Source organism: Mirounga leonina, unplaced genomic scaffold (genome assembly GCF_011800145.1).
Source record: "Mirounga leonina isolate KUSES-001 unplaced genomic scaffold, KU_Mleo_1.0 Mir_171, whole genome shotgun sequence".
NCBI lineage: Eukaryota > Metazoa > Chordata > Mammalia > Carnivora > Phocidae > Mirounga > Mirounga leonina.
In genome coordinates, this window is record NW_023270436.1 from 5963037 (window position 1) to 5987709 (window position 24673).

The 24673-nt window shown below is 43.2% G+C and overlaps 1 protein-coding gene across 1 annotated transcript in view; it reads right to left on the reverse strand.

Annotated features, from left to right (window-relative positions):
- Window positions 1-24673, reverse strand: part of DNAH10 (dynein axonemal heavy chain 10) — a 131530-nt gene that overhangs the window by 85682 nt on the left and 21175 nt on the right. The window contains exons 10-23 of the mRNA XM_035016704.1: window positions 24065-24263; window positions 21542-21736; window positions 18521-18691; window positions 16388-16564; window positions 15631-15756; window positions 14686-14858; window positions 13941-14092; window positions 9791-9955; window positions 8981-9188; window positions 6860-7016; window positions 2772-3248; window positions 2522-2680; window positions 835-951; window positions 648-750 (exon numbers count right to left, since the gene is read on the reverse strand). Coding sequence (XP_034872595.1) covers window positions 648-750; window positions 835-951; window positions 2522-2680; window positions 2772-3248; window positions 6860-7016; window positions 8981-9188; window positions 9791-9955; window positions 13941-14092; window positions 14686-14858; window positions 15631-15756; window positions 16388-16564; window positions 18521-18691; window positions 21542-21736; window positions 24065-24263 — 2579 coding nt within the window. The remainder of the gene's footprint in view (window positions 1-647; window positions 751-834; window positions 952-2521; window positions 2681-2771; window positions 3249-6859; window positions 7017-8980; window positions 9189-9790; window positions 9956-13940; window positions 14093-14685; window positions 14859-15630; window positions 15757-16387; window positions 16565-18520; window positions 18692-21541; window positions 21737-24064; window positions 24264-24673) is intronic.

Consider the following 24673-nt stretch of genomic DNA (forward strand, 5'->3'; position numbering starts at 1 on the left):
GGTGGCTCAGTTGGTTAAGCAACTGCCTTCGGCTCAGGTCATGATCCTGGAGTCCCGGGATCGAGTCCCACATCGGGCTCCCTGCTCAGCGGGGAGTCTGCTTCTCCCTCTGACCCTCCCCCCTCTCATGCTGTATCTCATTCTCTCTCTCAAATAAATAAATAAAATCTTTAAAAAAAAAAAAAAAAAGAAAATTCTGTCTCCTTCACATTTATCCCTCTAAGTGGCCTGCACGTTAGAATCCCCATGGCATCCGGACCACCCTCCAAAACAATGGGATCAGACAATTCAAATCTGGGCCCCAGGCATCCGTGGCTTTTGGGATCCTCAGGTGAACCCAGTGTACAGGCAAGGTTAAGAACTACTGCTCCAGGGCGCCTGGGTGGCTCAGTCGTTAAGCGTCTGCCTTCAGCTCAGGTCATGATCCCGGGGTCCTGGGATCGAGCCCCACATTGGGCTCCCCGCTCAGCGGGAAGCCTGCTTCTCCCTCTCCCACTCCCCCTGCTTGTGTTCCCTCTCTTGCTGTGTCTCTCTCTGTCAAATAAATAAATAAAATCTTAAACAACACTGCTCCATTCCATCATCCCATAAAATTCTTAAGCAAAACATACTCAAGTACCTCAGTAAGTCCAACGGAATATTCTTACCTTTATCAAGATCATCACCAACAGAACCAGGGCCTTCACGATAAAAACACTTTGCAAAATCCTCTATCTGCTGTCTATAGTTTGATATTTCACCTCGAGTAATCTGTGAGGGGCAGGATTGCATTAATTTATCCCAATGGATATTTGTCAATATCTTTACTCAGAAAGTAAAAAATTTAAAAGGTACCTCTGTGAAAGTTCTCTTGATGCCCCCAAGAGCATGCTCCACATTCACTGAATCATTAAACAGATTTGACCACATGCTTTCAATGTTGTCAACCAGTTCTTTCTCTGCATCAGAAGGCTAATAAAAAGATTTCAAAAAAAAAAAACAGAACAAACAATAAATGGTCTGCAATTTGGAAATGAAATCCTGGTCAAAGCTACTTCCCAAGGATTTCTGCTTCTGATAACTAGGTCATTTGAACCCAAGAGAAAACTGCTTGAATTAGAAAAAAATTATATATTTATAATGCAAACATCAGGATAAAATCACATTTAAAAATAAGTAGATAATACAGATAGAAAGAGAGGTAACCTAGAGAGATAAGCCCTTCATAAACTAAAACCCAGCTTCAAATCAACAATCTCTAATTAAAACAAGGTTATCTTAGTTTGCTGATGCATCCAGCTGTGCTGTCAGAAGCAAAAACAAATCTCCTGTGATGAAATATAACAACATCTAGAGCCTCCAATTCTCTACAGATTTGTTATGTACACTGTCCAGAACTCACTCAGAAATAACAGGTACGTAAGGAGCAAAATGACTTGAAGGAAACCAAAACACACAGACAATATAAGCAGACCATCATGGAGTTCTAAGACACAGACTTTTAAATAATTTTACTTAATAAAGGAAAGCAAAGACACCATTGAGAACTTTTAATTATAAAAATATAAATTTTGCATACTGTGCATTTTTCTGATGAAAGGATCTCTAGCTTTTCAGGCTACTGCTCAGTGAAGGTGTTCAAAGAAGTCAAGCAACATAAATGCTGAAATACAAGTTTTATGCAAATGTAGACTTATAACAATTACTTGCTGCTGCTTTCTAGTCTATTTTTCCAGCTGATTCTTTTTGAGTGTATGGGATGCACAGCATGCAAAATTTTGCACGCAGTTTCACGGAGATGCCACCCCCCCCAAACTCCTCTATGGACTTCTAAAGGTCCTTGAAAGCACCCTGAATGACTCCAAATAAAGACAATTGAATTATTATCCTCTACCTGTTTCTTTTATCGTCTTACACCTCCTCTCTGATTCTCCCTCCCTCACTTCTTATCATTTTTGCAAGAGCCTTTTATTTATTAGAGGAAGTTAACACCAAAAGAAGAAAGGAGGGAGGAGGAGGAAAGGAGGAGGAGGAGGAGGAAAGGAGAAGGAGGAGGAGGAGGAGAAGGAGGAGGAGGAGAAGAAGGAAGAGGAGAAGGAGGAGAAAAAGGGGGAGGAGGAGAAGGAGAAAAAGAATCGACATGGTGTGCAGTTACAGATCAATCTACGAAAAATATTTGAGCCATGCAAGATCAAGAAATAATCTCTGCTTTCATTATTCTAAATAACTGTGGGGTTGCTTTACATTTAAATTTTATTAAAGTCATATTTGAGAAGTATGTCTGAAAAAGGTCTTATAAGTCAACCCAGCTGTAAAATGCTTAAGAAAATCGTTCACTCGGGCGCCTGGGTGGCTCAGTCGGTTAAGCGGCTGCCTTCGGCTCAGGTAATGATCCCAGGGTCCTGGGATCAAGTCCCGCATTGGGCTCCCTCCTCTGCGGGGAGCCTGCTTCTCCCTCTCCCTCTGCCTGCTTCTCTGCCTACTTGTGTTCTCTATCTCTCTGTCAAATAAATAAAATATTAAAAAAAAATCGTTCACTCACAAAGACATTATACATTGCCATGGTGCGGTATCGCTCCTGGACATCCCTGTATCTCAGTTCCATGACCAGAGATTTACTTCTAATTTCTGCAATGGTTGCAAGGACAAACTTAAGGTCTTCAAGGGTGCTAGGGCTCTTCTTCAGGTTCTTGGCCAGCCTCTAGAAAAGAAAAGTCCAAGGACACTAAATAAACCTAGAAAAAACCTGACTTTCATGAGAGGCAGTTTCATTAAACCCAGTGATCCACTACCTCCATCTCTTCATGGAGATTATAGAGCTCCTCCTTTGCTGACTCATTGAGAAGCTTTCCAAGTGAGGTCACCCAGGACTTGGCATTTTCCTGCACCGTGTTCGCCAGGGGCCCTAGCTGCAGCCTGATGCAGTGCTCATCCTTAATTAAAGGGTGGCGCAGGACATCATAGGCTATCTTGGAATAGAACTGCAACTTTTCATCATATGCCACACAAGGAGGTTTCTTGGCGGCGAACTTCTCCATCACAATGGCTTTGTCCAATTTCCATAGAGGTCGATACCTCTTCCATTTTTGGAGGTACTTCATAAGACTAATCAGAATCCTGTGGACACTTTGGGGGATCATAACAGCTTGTTCAATTATCTGAGGGTTCAGGGAAATATCATTGTAAAAGCTGATTATAACAAGTTCTTCTTCCTCCCCCTTCTGAGGAGGGCATTCGATGCAGCTGCCGTTCATCCATCGAACAAAATGCTGGCAAAAGAAGAATCAGGGGAAAAGACAGCACTTCAGTATTTATTTTGCTTCCTATGTATATATTCATATTCAGGAATAAGTCTTGCTAATAATGGAAATCACTTTATTATTTTTTTCCCCTTCACATTTTTACTGTGGTAAAAAAAACACATGACAGAAAATTTGCCATTTTGGCCATTTAGAATGTTTATAATTCAGTTACACTAAGTACATTCATAATGCTGTACAACCCTCACGATAACCTCATTCTAGAAGTTTCTCATTACCACTAAATTACCTATTAGTAGTTACTCCCCATTTCTCCCATTCCCTAGCCCATGGCAATCACTATTCTACTCTCTGCCTCTATGAGTTTGACTTATTTTTAAATTTTTTTATTTAAATTTTAAACATACAGTGCAATATTGGTTTCCCTATGGAATGGGAGAAGATATTTGCAAATGGCATATCTAATAAAGGGCTAGTATCCAAAATCTATAAAGAACTTATCAAACTCAACACCCAAAAAACAAATAACCTAGTTAAGAAGTGGGCAGAAGGCATGAACAGACAAAGGCGACATCCAGATGGCTAACAGACACATGAAAAGATGCTCAACGTCACTCATCTTCAGAGAAATGCAAATCAAAATCATGATGAGATACCATCTCACACCTGTCAGAATGACTAAAATTAACAACACAAGGAACAACAGGTGTTGGCAAGGATGCAGAGAAAGGGGAACCTTCCTGCACTGTTGGTGAGAATGCAAACTGGTGCAGCCAGTCTGGAGAGCAGTATGGAGGGTCCTCAAAAGTTCAAAATAGAACTACCCCACAATCGAGCAATTGCCTACTAGGTATTTACCCAAAGGATACAAAAATAGATTCAAAGGGGTACATACATCCTGATGTTTATAGCAACATCATCAACATTAGCCAAACTATGGAGCCCAAATGTCCACCGACTGATGAATGGATAATGTGATACATATATATATATATCACATTATCTTTATATATACATATGTATATATATATCTTTATATATACATATATATACATATATATGTGTGTGTGTGTGTGTGTGTATATATATATATATATATATATATATATATATAATGGAATATTACTCAGCCATCAAAAAGAATGAAATCTTGCCATTTTCAGTACCATAGGTGGAGCTAGAATATATAATGCTAAGCGAAATAAGTCAATCAGAGAAAGACAAATACCATATAATTTCACTCTTATGTGGAATTTAAGAAACAAAACAGATGAACATACAGGAACGGGGAAAAAAGGAGAGAGGGAAACAAACTATAAGAGACTCTTAACAATAGAGAACAAACTGAGGGTTGATGGAGGGAGGTGGGTGGGGGATGAACTAAATGGGCGATGGGCATTAAGGAGGGCACCTATGGTGATGAGCACTGGGTGGTGTATGTAAGTGATGAATCACTGAATTCTACTCCTGAAATCACTTTATTAATAAATTGTGCTAGATTGCAAAAATAACCACAATTTTTGTTCCTCCCATCAAGGGTTGAGTCTATTGGCAAAACTGTCTATTGTGTGTGGGGGGGGGGGGGTCTATTTTCCCACCCTGCCCTAGCCTGTAACTTGACTGATGGAAAGGGGCAGACATGGTGTTGTGCCAGTTTGAGGCCAAAGGCTCCTGTGGCCTGACGGTTTCCCCTCTCATGCTCTTGAAATCGTGCAACCAGCAGATGAATGCCCTTGAGCTAGGTTAGTAGATGGCAAGCCACACGCAGGAGAACCATAGTACCCCAGCCAATAGCCAGCCGATCATCAGACACGTGACCAAGCACAGCCAGGACCAGAAGAACCTCTCAGCAGAACCCAGCCCACAGAACCATGAGCGAAATACAGTTATTGTTTTAAGCCTCTAAAACTTAAAGTGGCTTATTATGAAAAAAAGCTAACTTGTAAAAGAGTAATAACCACTCCTTCCTGAACAACATCAGTTTCCATATTTACAGGTAGAGACACAAAGTCAGGAAAAGGGACTCCCCTGGGTCCCAGAACAAATCTGTGAATTTGACACCCCTTGCCGCACAGTCAAGACTTCCTCTTCTTGGGGCGCCTGGGTGGCTCAGTCGGTTAAACGTCTGCCTTCGGCTTAGGTCATGATCCCAGGGTCCTGGGATTGAACCCCATGTCGGGCTCCCTGCTCAGCGGGGAGCCTGCTTCTGCCTCTCCTTCTGCCCCTCCCCCCCAACTCGTGCGCTTGCTCGTGCTCTTTCAAATAAAATCTTTAAAAAAAAAGAAAAAGGATTCCCTCTTCCTTTAATCAAGTGTGGTGCATAACAGCAAAGCATAAGTGTGTTACACATAACTCCTCGCCGTCTGTAAAATGGGAATAACATGAAGGACCAATCGGACTGCTATCACTAGGACTCATAGGCAATGTCCATTCGGAACCACGAACTGCCAAGCACGATGCTAAGCTCTCTGCACGCGTTACAAAATGTAACCCCATTGACAGCTCTAGAAGGCAGATTCTATCATCCTCTCCACTTAATAAAGAGGTCGCTAAGCTCCTAGTTAAAAACTTTTGCTTATTTTGCTTTCGGTCATGAAATGGGAACCCTGAAGCTCAAAGAGAGGGTGTAATTAAGCTACAATGGGGTGGAGCATGACAGGTAGCAACGGGGATCAGAAAGGCAGGCAGGTGGGGCACCTGGCTGGCTCAGTCGGTTGAGCATCCCGCTCTTGATTTCTACTCAGATCATGATCTCGGGGTCATGAGATCGAGCTCAACGGGGAGTCTGCTTAGGATTCTCTTTCTCCCTCTGCCCTTCCCCCCACTCACACACATGCTGTCTCTCTCTAAAAATAAATAAGGCAGGCAGGTACTAGATTAGGACCACAGTAAGGGGTTCAGATTATGTTCTAATGCAATGTGAAGTCATCGGGGGTTCTGTAGAAGAGATGTGACATGAAATGACTTGTACCTTAAAAAGATAACTCTGTCTCCCCCCACCCGCCCCCCGTGGTGGAGAACGGATTGTGGAAGCTACTGCAGTGGTCCAGGTGTGAGATGATGCACGGGAGTCAGCCAGGCCCCCAAGGGGCGGGATATGGGCAGATGGGAGGAAACAGAGGAATCGAGGCTGGCTCCTAGGTTTCTGGCTCCAAGTTGGGCGACTGTGTTGGTGCCAGTTTCCTGCAGGAGGAAAACCTGGGGCAGGATCAAGTTGCAAGATGGGGAAGGCAAGAACTCCACCCCGGACATGCCAAGACTCAGGTCGGAGGGGACGGACCCATCCAGGAGGCAGATGACTCGAAGAGCCTGGTGTATGGCAGAGTGGTCTGGGCTGGGGATGGATGTGGGTGGTCATCCCCAGAGCGGTGGCATTAAAAGCCATGGGACTGGCCGTGACTGCATGGAGAGGAGAAAAGGGAGCTGGGATCAAGCCAGAGTGGGGCACCCTGGGCTCTAGAGCTCTAGAGGAAGAGCCTGGAAGGAGTGCAACAGTCTGGACAAGGGGCAGAGTGGAGCCTGTGTTCTTATGACCTCGGCGACTCGAGTCCCAAAGCTCGCGGGCCAGCTATCGGTGGCAACGAGCCCCTGTGAAGCCACACAGACGCGTCCACCCTTACCTTGGTGATCTCCACGCAATTTCGGACGCAGTGGACGCACATTTTGTCGATCTCGTTTGCATTGGGATGCAGGATGATCTCAGGAGCCGTCAGAATGGTGTCCGTTTGAAACAATGGAACATTCCCAAGGATTAGAGAATTAAAAGACTGCAGATTCCTAGGAGGGGTTAATAAAAGAGACCCAGGGCTCACTGGACTGAAGTACAACCAACACTCGAATGAAAGAGCCAGCGTCACCGAAGTCACATGTGAAAGCCCACTGTGAGGACTACCACATGCAGAGTTGGTAAGGGACAGGGTACACTGAGTTTCCTTATGCGCCCCTGTTTGGGCCTACATTTTTCAATAGCTCATTTCTACTTTTGGGAAGTGAATATCTTGTAGTTGGAAGACACTTAAATAACAGTGATGACTTCCAGAAAATGTTCCACCTGTTTCAGGAAAAACTGTCTTCACACTGGCTTTGTCTTCCCCCAGGAAGTCCCTCCCTCTTGTAGCTCACTCCTTGTCTTCAGGATTCAGCTCAAACACGGCCTCTGGAAGCCTTTCTCGACTACTCAGTCACAACAGCTGCTCCGTTTTCTCCCAGGAGCCCTATTCTGCCTTATTTCTTTCACAGAAATCATCTTGGTTATGTCTGGTTCCTTGTGTTTTGTGTCTCTCCTATGAGGATGGAGAAGCACCAGAAGGACAGGGGCCCTGTCTGGTCCAGTGCCTGGCATGTACAGGCTCTAAGAAACCTGTGAATGAATGAATGAATGAATGAGTGCATGGATGGATGGATGGATCAGGGGAAAACATAGCATATTAGAAAGGGAAACACTGCAGGAGGTGCCCTATGTAAGGGGCTGCTGCAGGAATCTAAGAAGCAACAATAAAAAAAATGAAATGTGTAGAAAACAGATCTTTGTAAAGGATCAACTTAGTGAAATTTGTCAAACTGGGTCCAGGAAGCAAGACAACCAAAGGTGTTTTATTTATTAATGTCTTGTTCCAAAATAGATTTTAGCAGCTCACAAAAATAACTGCAGTAAGAGACCCTAAAATCAAAGTGGGATAAAATAAGGAGACACTAATCACAGATATTTAATGAAGTGATAACTGACCCAGGTTCACATCCTAGCCCTTCTTCTTACTAGATGTGTGTGTGGCCCTAGGCAAGTCACCTATTCTCCCTACAGTCTGTGTCTGAAAAATGGGGATGAGATTGTAAAGAGTGTAACACGAGCCGGTACAGAGTAAGCTCCCATATATGATAGATTTAAATATATATATGTAGTCAAGAAAGAGACAATGCAAACATAAATACCTAAACACTTGCTGCATTTAGGCTACAAATTTCATTCTGAGTTTCCCAGCAGCCAAGGAGAAAAGGGAAAGCTGTACAGTCAACAATTCATAGAATCCACACCATTTAAAAACAAAACAACAAAAAAATGAAGGACAAAAAGAAAACTACTTTTTCAGGAGGCTAAGATCAGAAGGGATGCTGCAGAAATTTCTTCTGGGGTTCTTCACAAAGGGGTTGCATGATGAAATGAACACCACCTTTGACAATATGGAGGTAACAGTCCCAGTGATGAAGTTCCTAGGCTGCATTCCTAGAATGATCCTAAGTCAATGCAATGAAGCCCAGGCAGTCAGCTTTCACCTGGCCTAGCTGAGGTGCTGGGCTGTGGGCTAAGAGCTCTAGGGGGGTCAGGAGAGCCTTGTCTGTTGTGAGGCTGGCCCACATGACAGGCATTCAACACATGTGTGATGCCCATAGCAGCCAGGGATTTACTGTAGACCATCAGGGAGAGTAACTGGCTCATATGTCCTTCAGTTCAACCTCTCTCAATACAGGGGAGGGCATCACCTAGGATTTGGGTAATACTGAGCAACAGGAATTCTCTGTAAGAGAGAGACACATGTATGTCTTTCAGATAGTTGAAGTGGGGAGAGGGATCATTTCCTTTTCTGAATGTTGAGCCAAAATGGAAAGTCACCCTTAAACCAGAAAGCAGACTGTCCAAATGATTTCTATTATGCATTTTGTGACTCCCTCTTTAACTATTCATATATGTAAACTATTTTAATCTATGCACCCTGTCTTTAAGACAAGCAACAAGATTAACTTACTTCAGGATGAGCTTTGTCAAGACCTCATAAATTTTATGTTCCCAGTATTCATAATAGGAGGCCAGCTTGGGAGCCTTGCCCGTGTTGGTGTGGATGACCAGACCCTCGACTTTGGTCAGTAGAGGCCCAATGGTAAGATACCACCTGACCATGTGATCCACATCTTTGGCCCTTTCTTGTTCGATGTGCTCAAAGAATTCCTTCACGCCTAGAAAGCAAGACACCTGTTACCATTCTTCATGAACGCAGGAAAGGACATTACTCGCAAAGCAATCCAAACATTAGCTGTATCTCTTAGAAATACAAAACCAGCCTCTAACCGAGATTGAAAGCAGAAAATAAGTCAATACCAAAAGTCAAGACATGCCCTAAGCAAAAAATAAACGACAACATGGGAATGCCCATTGTGCATGCCAAAACAGACCACATACAAGAGATGACGTTTATACCTCTGGGCAATCTTGCTTTTCTTAAATTGCTTTTTGACTACTCTAAGACCACTTAAAATACCTTGTTGAAACAAGTAAATGTGAGTCCATAAAAACACAATCTACTTTATTGTTACAAAGTTATTGACAAGAGTACTACTGATTTTCACAGACTCAGGAATTTGTAAAACTGTCTAAGCAATATATAAAACATGGCAAAAAGCAAGAATTACTCATGATCCTTTCAAGTAAATGACTGAAATCTTTAGGAATGGTTTTATTCCGTTCGTGGAATAAATGTGTGTGTGAGTATGCGGGCAATCATAACCAACAGGTTCTTTTCATTTCTTCTGTAATCAGAGAAACAAGAAATCATACCTACCTGGGAGATCTTCCTCACTTTTAGGTGCCGGATATTTAAAGAGATTTATAGACTCTATTAACGTAAGCCTGTTAGAAATGTCATCTGCATTCTTATGAATCTGGTGGACAAGGGACTCAAATTTCCCAATGGCCTGTTTGCACCGAGTTATGTAGTCAGCAATACCTTTGGGGAAAAAAAGGAGAATGAGAAAAAGATATTTGGCTTTCAACTCTTTCTTTCCATACCCTGCCCACCAACATCTGGAAGGTTAATACTGGCATCCCTTCACAGGAAAGACCCTGCTCATCTCATCCCTTTGGGTCTTTGTGGTGGCAAACAAACACTTAGCACTTTTAGGGACCAGGACAAGGAGCCCTGTTCTCAGAATCAACCAGGGACGCCTGGGTGGTTCAGTCGGTGAGGCGTCCACCTTCGGCTCAGGTCATGATCCCAGGGTCCTGGGATCGAGCCCCACATTGCGCTCCCTGCTCAGTGGGGAGACTGCTTCTCCCTCTCCCTTTGTCCCTTCCCACTGTTTGTGCTCTTTCTCACTCACTCTCTCGCTCTCAAATAAATAAAATCTTCAAAAAAAAAAAAAAAGAATCAAGAAATGATAAATTTTCTCTGTTCAGATTTTAGCTAATCATCATCTAACGCACTGTGAGGAGAAAGAGAAGGTCCAACTCTGCTGTCTTCCCACTGCCATGGAAGCATGAACCCTCCACTCTACCCTAACCTGCCTCCAGTCTCCTTTGGCCTGTTGCTTAGAAAAGTAGCCAGCAATAACATGAATAGTAAACCTGGATTAAGAACATGTAATTTGTCAGGTAGTGGTCTAAACATGTTACTATGTCATCAAATTTTTACAACAATCCTGTGGATTGGGTACTAAGATTATGCTGACTTTACAGATGAGGACACTGAGCCTCCACAAGGTTGAGTCACATGGGGAGAGCTGGACGTTTAACTCTGGAGCCCAAGTCCAAATATACATGTTCTCCATACAAAGGAGAAGGGAAGAAGAGAAGGAAATGACAAGGAAAAGAGGAGAGAATATTTGAAAAGAAGGAAAAAAGATTTAAAATGCCTTGCCTATTTAAAATAGTAAAGGGCACGTGTTGTAATGAGCTCTGGGTGTTATACGCAAATAATGAATCCTGGAACACTACATCAAAAACTAATGATGTACTGTATGGTGACTAACATAATAAAAATAAATAAAAATAAATAAAAGTAAAGGGAAGGTGCCTGGGTGGCTGTTGGTTAAGCATCTGCTTTCGGCTCAGGTCATGATCCCAGAGTCCCGGGATCGAGCCCCACATCAGGCTGCCTGCTTGCAGAGAGCCTGTTTCTCCCCCTCCCTCTGCCTGCTGTTTCGCCTGCTTGTGTGCACCCTCTCTCTGTCAAATAAATAAAATATTCAAAAAAATTTAAATTAAAAAGTAGAGGGAACTTCTACTTCTAAGAAGAGGGAGTAGACATGCTTTTCCTTATTCCTCCTGCTAAAGATAGTTAAGAACCCTGCACATTATCTATAAAACAAATATAAAACTCTAAAAAATAGAGAAGAAAAGAGTAGAAGCCAACCAGCTAGGGACCTTGGGACCTGAAGAATGAGTTCCCTGGGTTCCTTTTCCTTCTATATCTCAGACTTTGAGCTTAAGAAGTTGGCAACCCATAAATGCCAAAGCCCCAAAAAAGCCTGCTCTCTCTAGCCAAAGCACCAGGAAAGGGACATCCTGGCAAGACAGAAAATTTTACACAGTAACTGCTCTACTCTAGCCAAACACCATAGAAAAAACTGTGACCTCACCCAAGCCCTTGCCAATAAGGACCAGTTGGGGGGCCTAGACTTCCACCTTCCTAATACTGTGAAGAGGTACCCCAGCCCCTCTGCTCCTCATGCCTGCCATGGTAGTATCAGAGAAGGCCATGGAGGTAGAAGGGACTGTGTACAAAAAATTAATTGTATCTCTATAAACTAACAATAAACATGTAGACACCAAAATTAAAAACACAGTATCATTGACAACCACTCAACAAAAGATTAACCACTTCCACATAAATCTAACAAAACATGTACAAAACTTGTACGTTGAAAACTACGCAGTGCTAATGAAAGAAATCAAAGATCTAAATAAATGGAAAGATATACCATATTCATGGATTGCAAAGCTCAACATAGTACCGATATCAATTTTCCTCAAATTATATACAGAGCTAACATAACTCCCAGCAAGCATTTTTTGGTAGATATAGACAAGATTATTCTAAAATTTATATGGAAAAGCAAAGAACTAGAACAGCCAAAACAATTTGCTTAAGAAAAAAAATGAGAAGAATCAACCTAGCCAAATTCAAGACTTATACCATATAGCTACAGTAATCAAGACTGTGATACTAGCAGAGGAACAGACACATAGATCAATGGAAAAAAAATAAAGAACCCACAAGCAGACCCATACAAATATGCCCATGTAGTTTTTTGTTTTTTTTTAACAAAGATGCCAATTCAATTTAATGGAAAAAGTTAGCCTTTTCAATAAATGATGCTGAAGCAATTGGAGGAGGGGGAGAGAAGGAAGAAGAAAAGGAGGAAGGAGGAGGAGAAATAAATTTCAACTTAAGTCTCGCACTTTGTACAAAAAAATTAACTCAAGATTGATCACAAACTTAACTGTAAAATATAAAATTATAACATATTTAGAAAAAAAATAGAAGAAAGTCTTTGGGATGTAGGTTGAGGCAAAAAGAGTCCTTAGACTTGACACCAAAAGCATGATCCATAAAAGGAAAACTTGATAAAATGCGGTTCTCAAAATTTTAAACTTTCAGTCTGCAAAAGACACTGTTAGGACAATGAAAACACAAGCTACGGAGTGGGAGAAAATATTTGCAAACCACATATCCAACAAGGGGCTAGTATATATAATATATAAAGAACTCTCAAAACTCAAAGTAAAAAAGCAAACAGTATAATTAGCAGAGGGGCAAAAGACATAGACATTTCACCAAAGAAGACACACAGAGGCAAACAAGCACATGAAACCATGCTCAACATCATTAGCCAATACAGAAATGCAAATAAAAAGCACAATGAGACCATTACACAGCTATGCAATTTAAAAAACAGTGACAATACCAAAATGCTGGCCAAGACCCAGAAAAAAATGGAACATACATTGCTGATGGAAATGTAAAATGGCACAGCCACTCTGGAAAACACCACGGCAAATAATAACAACAATAATAATAAAGCCTAAACATGCAAGTAGCATAGGACCCAGAAATTGCACTCCTGAGCATTTATCCCAGAGAAATGAAACTCATGTTCACATAAAGCCCCACACACAAATATTTTTCTAGCACAAATGTTTACTCACCATAGCCAAACCTGGAAACGATCCAGGTATCCTTCAACAGGTGAATGGCTAAATTAGGGCACACCGATACCATGGGATTCTAGCCGCCAAAGGAACACACTACTGATACATGTAACAACTTGGACAACCTTCCAGGGAATTATGCTAACAGAGAAAAGCCAACCCAAAAAGGTTATGTACAATTTCATTTATATAACACTCTTGAAATCACAAAATTATAGACATGGAGAGCAGATTCCTGGTTGCAGGGCTTGGGGCTAGGAAAGAGAGTGAAGTGGATAGGACTTTAAAAGGGCGACATGAGTTCCCCCTGCAGTGTGGAAACGCTCTGCATCTCAACTGTATCAATGTCAATGTGTCTGGAGTGTGAGTTGTACTACAGTTTTGCAAGAAGTTACCGTTGGGGGGAGACACTGAGTAAAGCATACACAGCACCTCTCTGTATTAATTCTTACAACTGGGTGTGAATCCACAAATTATTCCAAAATTAAAATTTTAATATTAGAAAAATATTAGGAAAAAAGTAAAAGTCATTTTATTTTTGGAGGACAAAGGGTTGGGTCAGCAGAGTGTCCAAATGGCATCCTATCTGGTCTTCAGTCCCAACTAAAGCCTTGAGATTAATTCTAAGTTCCACCAAGTATAAATGATTAATGTTCAAAACTCAGGTGTTAGTGACATCTACATACACACAAAAATTATAATTCAACTAAAACAATCTAAAAAAAATTATTTTTGCATCCCGAAGTCTAAAAGGTAATAAATAGGTAGATGAATTATGTTACCTAGTGAGTTCCAGTTTAGCCTCTTATATCCAGACCTAAACACTCTTATTAATTCCTGGGAATGATCGTCGAGAAGAAGAGACTCTGCCTCATTTAACGTTCCTATGAGCATGTGATAATGATCCAACATACGCTGTACTCCTTCCGTGTACCTGTGCATCATAGGAAAGTCACTGATACTAGGACGTACAATGCAGCTCATAAAAAGCTTAACCTTTTAGATAGGTTACAAAAGACCATTAACCAGGCTTAAGCTATGTCTTTTTTTTTTTTCTTTTTTTAAGCAGACTCCCCGCCCAGCATGGAACCCAACACGGGGCTCGAACTCACGACCTTGAGATTGAGACCCGAGCCGAGACCAAGACCCAAGCCAAGACCGAGAGTCAGACACTTTACTGACTGAGCCACCCAGGCACCCCCAGGCCAGAGCTTTGATAGAAAAACTTGCAGAAATTGAAAATAATGCCAGTCTTCCCACTGACCTTCTTTTTTGGAAAATATTGGTTACTTTTCATTAGAAACTTATTTATGTTAACACGTAATGGAGTTGTTATCGTTACTTTTAGATAAATGGATGAATACATAGTTTAAACATTGCTTAGTTTTAATTTCTCATCCTGGTGGCTATAAAATGCAGAAAAAAGCACGCAGGAGGGGGTAGGGTTAGCATGAATTTTTAAGAATGTATAAAGGGGTCCTGAGATCAATAAGTTTACTGTTGATTTAAGAGAAGAATCTTTTTTACCTAAGAAATTTGTCCTCCTGGAGAGCAACATTTCTTGCTAATTCAGGGACAGAGAATCCTAGCTGTTCCAAGTACTTTGTTTCGTTAATAATCTCCTTGAGAGCAGGTGAAAAATTGATTGCAAACAGAGACCGCTTGTCAGCGTTGGCCATCTCGTCAGCAACAGAAGAAGTCTGTGGAAGAGAGGTCTCACAAGCATGGCAGGGGTGGTCCGAGAAGCAGCCCGTACAACCCAAGGTCCACATACATTTGAAAAAGATCAGCATAGGGCCCTAGATGGGGCCAGACTGGGGAGCCGGCTGGAGCTAGCTCGAATACATATTTTGTTCAGTGAACAGTGTTTAAAGAATTTAATTTAGTCACTCACATTCCCAAATTGGTCAACTGCATGTAAAAATCCAGAATTGTGGCTTCCCTACCAACCCCATCCAGCCCTCTGCGCTCATTTTGGTCCCTGCTGCAGGATTTCAGAGACCACAGTTCTAAAGCCTCCATGCCCAGGTCTCTCCTCCCCCCGAGGATTTCTTTACTGAGCATCTGCCGTGTAGCAGGCTCTGTATAGCCCAAGTGCCGTGGACAGGGGTGAATCACGGGAAATGGCATTTTCCCGTAGGTCAACTGCCAGCTGTTTCACACATGGTTCAACGAGCACTTTGTGTGTTGAGGTCCTCTGATCCGACTCATTTTACAAATGGGGAAACTGAGGCTCGGAATTGAGCCGCTTGCCCATGGAGTGAACAAGGCTGCTGGATTCCGGCACGTTTCCTAGCCATGACGAGATGCTCCCTCCATCTCCTCCCCGGGCAGCCTCAGCCCTTCTTTGCCTTGGATTTTGGAAATACCCATCAACGGCAAGCATGGCAACACACCAAACCTCAAGAAAATGGCAGACGCCATCATCTACCCTGACCGCCCTAACCTGGGCAAGGATCTGGAAATACACACCTTAGTGAGCAGACTCTTCTTCATAAGAGTGGGCAGGACCAGCTCCGTGGCCTCTCTCCACTGCTCGTACTTTCTGTCCTCATAGTCCTTCATTGTCCTACCCACTTCCAAGTACTTTTGTTTTACCTGTCAAAGAATTCAGGCAATTGTCAGTTTGCCCTTGGAAATAACACTTTTCTCTCTCTCTCTCTTGCTCTTCCCCCAATCGTCCTCTTTTTAAAAAAATGATCTGTGAGCACATTTTGCAGAAGGAAGCGTACAGATTTTCACAAATTTTGGAGGGTGTGTTTAAGATGGTATGGCTTGAAATCCACACCAACTAGCAGAGATCAGCAGACCCCAGCCCGAGAGCGAAGAACAGCTTTTACATTTTTAAATGATTAGCAGGAACCCAAAAAGAACAACAGTGCTTTGTGACATGTGAAAAGTACACGAAATCAGAATTTTGGCACTAGTAAAGGAAATTTTATTAGAACACGGCCATGCCTGCTCGTTGTCATACTCTCTACGGCTACTTTCTTGCTACACCATGGCAGGGTACGACCTGCAAATGCCTAAAACATTTACTCTCTGAACATTTAAATGAAAGGTTTGTCAACCCCAGTGATCTAACATACAAAACCCATGGGTGGGGGGAGGGACAGTATTCCAGAGAAGCTGAAGATCAAGTTCAGGGAGATGGATGTGCTCCTCCCACAGGCAACCCTACGTGGTCTCTGAAATACACAAGGGGACGACTCTAGCAAAAGCAACATACTTCTCTTCCTCGGTCGCTGTCCAGTATTTCCTCCACTTCCTGAAACCTGAGGATGGTGTGCTTGATCCGAAAGAACAGGGACCGTTCCCAGTAGATTGCACCTGCTACTGGAGGGTGATTCTTGTACAACGGTGGGTTGTCCAGGTTCTGAACAAAGAGTTTATTAACTATGTCGATCTGAAAAGCAGAGGTACTCTGTAAGTGGTACGCTTCGGCACGTGAGCCAAGAAAGACAGAACTTGAGGTGTCTTTAGAGCAATGAACGCTGGAACGTCAGAAATCAAATGAGATACAGAATCATGCTCTCGGCTACTTATTTACTATTTTTTCTTACACCCCAGCAGTTTTTTCTTTGTTCTCCAAATTGCCTTATTACTACAGACTAGGTACAATCATTTCAGTGACTTACTAGATATTCTGAAATCTGTTCTAGGCATGACCAGCGGCCAAGCCTGCACTGTGCGCCTGTGTGTGCCCACACACATGCACCACTGAGATTTTTTTAATGATTTATGTGATTTTTTCAAATTATGGTAAAATATGCATAGCATGAAATGCCCATCTTTAAGGGCATTTCAGTGCATGAAGCACATTCACACCCACCACCATATAACCAGCGCCACCATCCGTCTCCAGAACTGTTTCATCCTTCCCAAACTGGAGACTCTGTCCCCATGAAACATTAACTCCCCATCCTCCTCCCCGACCACTGGCACTCAACCACTCTACCTTCTGTCTCCTAATTTGACTCCTCTACGCACCTCGTGTAGGTGGAATCAGAGTAGGTGGGGTTTTCTATCTCACTTAACAGAATGCTTACAGGTTCATCCAGGTGTCAGAATGTCCTTCATCTTTAAGGATGAATCATATTCCTTTGCATGGAGAGACCACATTTTGTGTATCCATTCCTCTATCAATAGACATTTGGGTTGTTTGCACATTTTGGCTAGTGTGAACAGTACTGCTTTGAACACGGGTGTGCAAATATCTCTTCAAGACTCTGTTTTCACTTCTTTAGGGTCTATGTCCAGAAGTGGAATTGCGGGACCACATGGGCTGGACCTGCATTTTAAAAGGAGCTCCACACTCTCGTGTGGGTAATCTCGTGTGGGAGACAGACTAGCAGCCCCCCAGTAATGGTCCTGACCCCCAGAACCCATGGCTATGTTACATTATATGAAAAAGGGGACTCAAGGTTGCCAAGCAGCTGACCTTATAATAGGGCAATAACCCTGGATTAGCTGGGTGGGCCCAAGGTAATCATAGGGGTCCTTAAAAGAGGAAGAGGGAGGCAGAGGAGAGGGTCAGAGCTATGGACACGGGACTAGCCATTGCTGGCTTTGAAGATGGAAGGGGGCCATGAATCTCTAAAAGCTGGGGGGGAAAAAAAACAACAACAAGAAAATCGATTCTCCCTAGAGACTCCAGAAAGGAATACAGCCCTGCTGACCCTTGGATTTCAACCCAGTGAGACCATGGCAGACTCCTGACCTTCAAAATCCTATATAAGATAACAAATCTGTGTGGTTTGAAGTCACAAAGCTTGTAGTACCTTGTTCCAGCGGCAAGAGGAAACTACACATTCGGAAATCACTTTATCCCTTTATGTCACTCCAACTGATTATATCGCATATTCTCATTTTATCCTCTGAATAAAATCCTTTATCCTCTGAATAAAATGATAAGCAATTTTTTTGGTCTGTTTCTCCCACTAGATACTGACTTCTTCGAAGGCAGAATCTGTGTTTTGTTCATCTCTCTGTCTCTCTGTCTAACCCCATATTTGGATTTTGTGAGCCCCAGGAACAGTTTTCTGAATATATAAACACACACATAGTTAGCTAGGACTTCCACAATGATTAATGTGATTCTTACTACTACTAACTCATACAGAGCCTATCACAGTGTGAGCTATATAATATTGTACTTGATAAATTCTTACCGAATTTCTTCACTAAACAAACCAACCAACCCACTTTGTTTTGGTTACCTGTGGTATGTGACATGCTTATTTGGGAAAATTCCACAGTTCCTCTGAATTTGGATGGGAGAGACAGATAAGAGCATGACTCAATTCTGCACATTTTGCCAAGTGCCTTTTACTGCTATGGCACCTATAGATCTACCAGTTACCTCTTTGCAATACTGTGCAAGGATATCATTAAATTTCATCATCATTTGTCGATTGATAGCTTCCCGTGAACGAATATGCTTAAATTTTAAAAGCATGTCGAATGCTGCTTCAGCTGACCGAAGTGTCTTGAAAGATTCATCAATAAAATTTTTTGCTTCTTTCTCAATAACCTGACCAAAAAAAGGTCAAAAAAAGGTCAAAAAAACCCCCCACAACCCCAGTCCTTATGTCCCTATAACTATCCTGCAAAAACAAAGTGGCAAGAAATAAGCAAAAAAGAAATTCGTGATTTGATATGGATTTCCATTGTGCTTTAGTGGAAGCTGGTGTCCAATTAAAAATAGCAGATTGGCTGCATTGGCTTTCTGATCCCTCCCCTCATTCAGTTCAAAATGGTCAAAAGGAAATTTGCTGTTGTTGTTTTTTAAGATTTTTTTATTTGACAGAGAGAGAGAGACAGCGAGAGAGGGAACACAAGCAGGGGGAGTGGGAGAGGGAGAAGCAGGCTTTCCGCTGAGCAGGGAGCCCGATGTGGGACTCGATCCCAGGACTCTGGGATCATGACCTGAGCCGAAGGCAGACGCCTAACGACTGAGCCACCCAAGCGCCCCAAAAGGAAATTTTTTTAAGTGTTAACTCATATAAACAAAAAAAACGGGAGAGGACACAACAGCAAGAAGAGATACTTCAGGAGTTTTAGGCAGACGGAAATAAATAACGTTACAGAAGGCAGAGAATTACAACCTGATGCAACAGGGGAGTAGGTAGGAATCCATTTCTTCCCCAGGAAAACTCCAGGAGGCTGAACATTTGGAGACACCAGGTACCAGGAGGCTGAGAGACAAACACAGGATCCCTTCTCTACCCAGCATGACCAGGCTACTCTGCTTCCTCTGTACCCTCATCCTGTCCCACTCTAAAAAAAGCAGAAGGTTGGTTCTAGAAAAATTAAGTCAGAGCAACATCAGAATTCAGGAGCGTCTGGGTAACTCAGTCAGTTAAGCATCTGACTCTTGATTTCAGCTCAGGTCATGATCTCAGGGTCGTGAGACTGAGTCCCACAGTGGGCTCCACACTGGGCATGAAGCCTGCTTAAGATTCTCTCTCTCCCTCTGCCCCCTAACTTTGCACGCACACTCTCTCAAAAAAAAAAAAAAAAATCAGAATTCTAATAACACTGGAAGCTAGAAATCAATGAATACCTTCAAATTTCTGAAAAAAGTTACTTCAACCTTAAATTCTATAACTTTATTTCAGAATTCACACATACAAGACTGAAAAAATATATGTCCCATGAAAAGTTTCTTAGAAAGCTTCTAAAAATTGTGTGCCAGCAAAACAAAGAGCCACAAGAGGAAGATGTGAAATCTAGAAAACAGGATCCAACACAGATCAGAAGAGATAAGAAGTCCTAGGGTGACTACTTTGCAGTAAGTCTAAAGAGCCAACAATCTAGACTGGAGCAGAAAGAGAGAGAGCTCTGGGACAAAGGCCTCTAGGAAAATAATAGCACTGATATTTTTGAGCAGATGGAACCCATTAGATATGTGGCAGAAATGTTAGAGCAGTTGGGAAAAAGAATAACAAGTATGTAAATAACCAAGCAAATAAAAATAAAAGCAATGATTAACTTTAGGAAAAATGAAGGGTTGTACGAGAAAGGTGGTGTGGTTATGATGGTCTTCTTGACTCAGCAGTGAACAATATTTGCACAGACATAATGAGTAAACACTAACCATTAATTTAACCAAAAGTTATGATAAAACTATGTTAGATGACAAAGAGGCAAAGAGCGATAGGGGTAGGAATAGGACAGGCAAGTCTATATCTACTCTGAAAAGTAAATAGGTGTCTAAAACTGATTAAATTTGATAAATCAGAAAGTAACCACATTGGCATGTTCTTTAGGAAATAGGAAATTAAACAACAAAAAAATCTAGAATTATGAAAAATGACAGCAAGAATGGGAATGGAGAGGAGTTAAGCATAGGGCTGCTTTTTCTTATTAATAGCCTTTTAGTATTACTTGACAAAGTGACAATGAAAATTTCAATTTAAAAACTAATAACACTTAAATAAAATAGAAGCTGAGAATAACCTAGATACAATTAAAATGGAAATGTTTGGGGGCCCCTGGATGGCTCAGTCGGTTAAGTGGCTGACTCCCGATTTCGGCTCAGGTCATGATTTCAGGGTCCTGAGATCAAGCTCCACATTAGGCTCCGTGCTCAGCAGGGAGTCTGCCAGAGGATTCTCTCGCTCCCTTCTCCCTCTGTCCCTCCTCCTCCTCGTGTGCTCTCTCTCTCTCTCAAATAATCTTTTTTTTTAAATGGAAGTGTTTAGAAAATCCAAGAAGAACTGCCGGGGGTTATCCATATAAAAAGATGCTCTGGGGTTATAAATGGGAATGCTACTGATGTACTTCCCACATGAAGCTGAAAAGGTATGCATGATGAACCATCCACCATCCTATCACACAGTGTGGAGTGAAACTATATTCTTAGTACAGTCCCTCTTTGACGGCTCTGCCTCCTCCACACCCCAAGCCACAACCTCCCATATCATCTCCCCACCTCCTGTCATACCCCAGCCCAAATCAGCCTATGCTGTGACCAGAAGAACCTTTCTCAACCATAATTCTGATTACCTCACCCCACTGGTCAACAACCTTCAATGGCTCCCTGCTGTCTACTAAATCAAGTCTCATTCATCACCCTCCTACATCCTCTCCAATTATGCACCATACCTACCTTTGTAGAAATGCTACTGTGTCCAGCTTGATTTAACCTTATTCTACCAAGGGACAGGAATGGGGACAAAGGAGATTAAGGAATGTTCACTTCTACCTATACTCCTCCACATCATTTCTGGGTTTTTGTTTTTGTTATATTTTTTTACAAATAAGCAAGTATTACTTTTTATAACTTAAAAAAAATGCTAAGCATGACTAAATAACTAATTTAACATGGGGAAAACATGGTATCAGCTTCCAAGATTAAATGAATCGATGAGTTACTTGCCAGAACTTCAATCTTAAAGTCATCCATCACGTATTTCCAGTACTGGGAAGACTTGATGCTGAAGGGGTCAAAGGCCAGGTTTTCCATGGGGGTGACCAGGCTGTCCACCCTGCACAGGACATCATCGATGCGCTTGGGATCCCCTGTCACTGCCTTTAGTTCGGGACCAAATATATTGTAAAATTCCTCCATAACCTGCCCAAAACAAAACACAAAGAAGTTGCCTTTTGGTTTTCTCATGAATGTTCTAACTACAAATGGATTGCATCTAGATTGGCCTGAGGGCAAGAATCATGTTGGTTGGGCGTCTGATTCTTGATTTCGGCTCAGGTCGTGATCTCATGGTCGTGGGATCCAGCCCCAAGTCAGGCTCCTCGCTCAGCGGGGAGACTGCTGGAGATTCTCTCCCTCTGCCCGCACCCCCCAAACAATAAATCTTAAAAAAAAAAAAAAAAAATCATGTCACACAGGCAACTTCTTCCCAGTCTAAGACCTCTGGTACTATGCCTACTGCATGTAGGACACGATCCAGACATCCTGACACAGTTTGCAAAGCCTACATGTTCAGACTCCCACCTTCTCCTCCAACCCCTTCCCATACTGTGCCCCACGCCACTCCTCCTTGTAGCACAGCCTAGCCCTCTTTCAGTCCCATGTTCCCTCCTGTCCCAGGGCCTTCGTACTTGCCGTTCAAATTGCCTAGCTAGCTACTACTCATCATTGATGATCACTTTATCACGTCCAACCCCTTAGAACAGGTCAGGCCCCGGTACACACTTCCAGAGCCCCTTCGACTGCACTTTTCAGAGCACTTAACGTCAGCCACAGCTGTGTATCTGTATGATTGTTATGTCTACCATCTTTCTTCTACCAGACTGAAAGCTCCATGGAGCCACAGGCTAGGGACATGCTTGCCAGGGCCAGCTTCATAGACGTGGGACCCAGGCAGGTGCACGGGGCTCCAGGCTCAGAAGGGCCCCATGCTGGGTGTAAGGCTCTGCTATAACCTTCTTGAAATTCTTCATAATTTCATCTTTGCAGGTGTATTTTGTAAATGAAGTCTGATGGGACAGCCATGCGCACATATGAGCAGGCATTGGGTCTGCATTTCCCCTACTCCTTCCCACATAGAGCGTGTGATGCCCCACAACCCCACAAGCAAAGGATTCCAGTGGGCCCCCCGCACATGCCAGTTCGGAGACATTCACAGTCAGGACAAGTAAGCGTGTTGCATCAACAAGTACTCGAGGACCGCAGCTGCTCCACGAGACCATGTTCTCCCTTCAAACCAGACTTTGCTTCAGACTCAGGAGGCCATGCACGGTTCTGAGAAACACGCCTGAATAGGAAACTGACCCTATGGTTTCCTGCTCCTGTAACTTCCCCGTGTTCACCAGCTACGCACCCCAAAATGATGACACAGGACGAACAGCAGAGACCCCAAAGAACTCTCCTTTCCCTTCCAGCCCTTCCCCGCTCGTCAGCAAGCCGGGGGAGAGAAGCCTGGCAGAATGTGCGTGCATCGAGAAGTGAGAGAAAAAGTTGTGTGGGACGTTGCCACTGCTCCAGCAACAAGACCGTCCGTCTGCGCATCCCAGCGACAGAGCACAAACTGTGATTCTGCACACAAGCCAAATGCCCTTGCATTTGCATTTTAAGCCAACACTGCACAATTTAAGGATGAACGGTAAAATTCATGGAATAATTTAAATGTTTAATTTCCCTTTACTCTCTTTACTTTGCTATAGTCGTGGCAAATAAAAACTAAAGCCCGCTAAGGCGAAAGACGTCAGGAGAGAGAGAAAAGCTTTATATTTCAATGTTTTTAATAGCATTTTTTTCCCTGCTTTTTGAACAAGGGGTCCCACGTCTGTTTGCACTGAGCACTGCGGGTTAGGTGGCTGGCCCTGGATGTGCTCGCACTGTTTCTCTAGCAGCAAGTGCAGGTGCCTGGCACAAATGAGTTCTCAACAAATACTAAGAGTGAATGAATGGATGGACCTTCGTGAGACAAAGGACTGTGGATCATTCATCCACTCATCCACTATACCGTTTTACATTCATTTAGGAGAGAGAGGGATCAGATAAACGGGGGTCACTGGTGGATGGGTAGAAGCTGAAGCAATGGGCAAGCATGAGCTGGCTTCAGGAGAGAAGTCTTGGAGTGGACTTCGAGAAATTCCAACATTTAATGGGAAGACAGAGGAGGAAGATTTTGCAAAAGACACTGAGAAGGAATGGCCACAGGTCAAAGCACAGCCAAAAGCAAGGAGAAGGAGGGGTGTCGCAGAAGACAAGGAAAAGGTGCAAGAGGTCTGGTGTGGCTCTGGTATATTCTGGTACATTCTGAATGCTCTCTCAAGTGCTTCCCCCTGCCAGACCCCATCTGTCTCCTGGCTCCCCCCCAACACCCACAACACACAGAGAGTATGCCATCAAAAAGCCAAACTGTTTTCCATCAGGCAAGTCCCAACTCCAACTAGCCTCATGTGCAGCAGAGAAAACGTCCGCCAGCCTGCCCACCTGCAAAATGTCGCACAGATCCTGGCAGATGGTGGCCATGTAATCCGTTCTCTCAAACAGCCGCTTTCGGTCAAACTCCCACCGAGCTTCTCTCCCTGAAGCCTCAATCTTGGCCCTGGTGTCAAAATAGGCCTTTTTCCACATGTGGAGGGTGTTCCTGGCCTCCAAGATTTTGTGCTGGGCGCTGGCTCGATTTTCTCTGCGCAGAAAGAGAGAGGCCGCGATGGGGGGTAGGGGGAAGGCGGAGCTGCAGTGGGTCCGAGCCACACCCTCCAAGGGCAGCAGAGAGCTTCCCGGGGGAGCTGCTGCCCCGCCCCAGTTTGCAAGGGGGTGAGGCCCTTACACACCTGCAAGGTCACGATCGCAAGCCACACCCGGGCTGACCCTCGCTGCAACTGCCCACCCAGCCCACAGGAACTACAGTCCCCCTCAGGGAGCTTTCCATCTGAGCTGGGAAGTGAGCAGGCGGCCTCGGGCCCCAGGCCAGAAGTCCACAGTGGAGGTTGCAACACCAGAGTGAAAAGATACTACCAAGGTTTTGGTACCTATTTCACCTGTATAGTTTTTTTTGTTTGGTTTTGTTTTTTTTAAGAAAGTGAAGATCTGCAT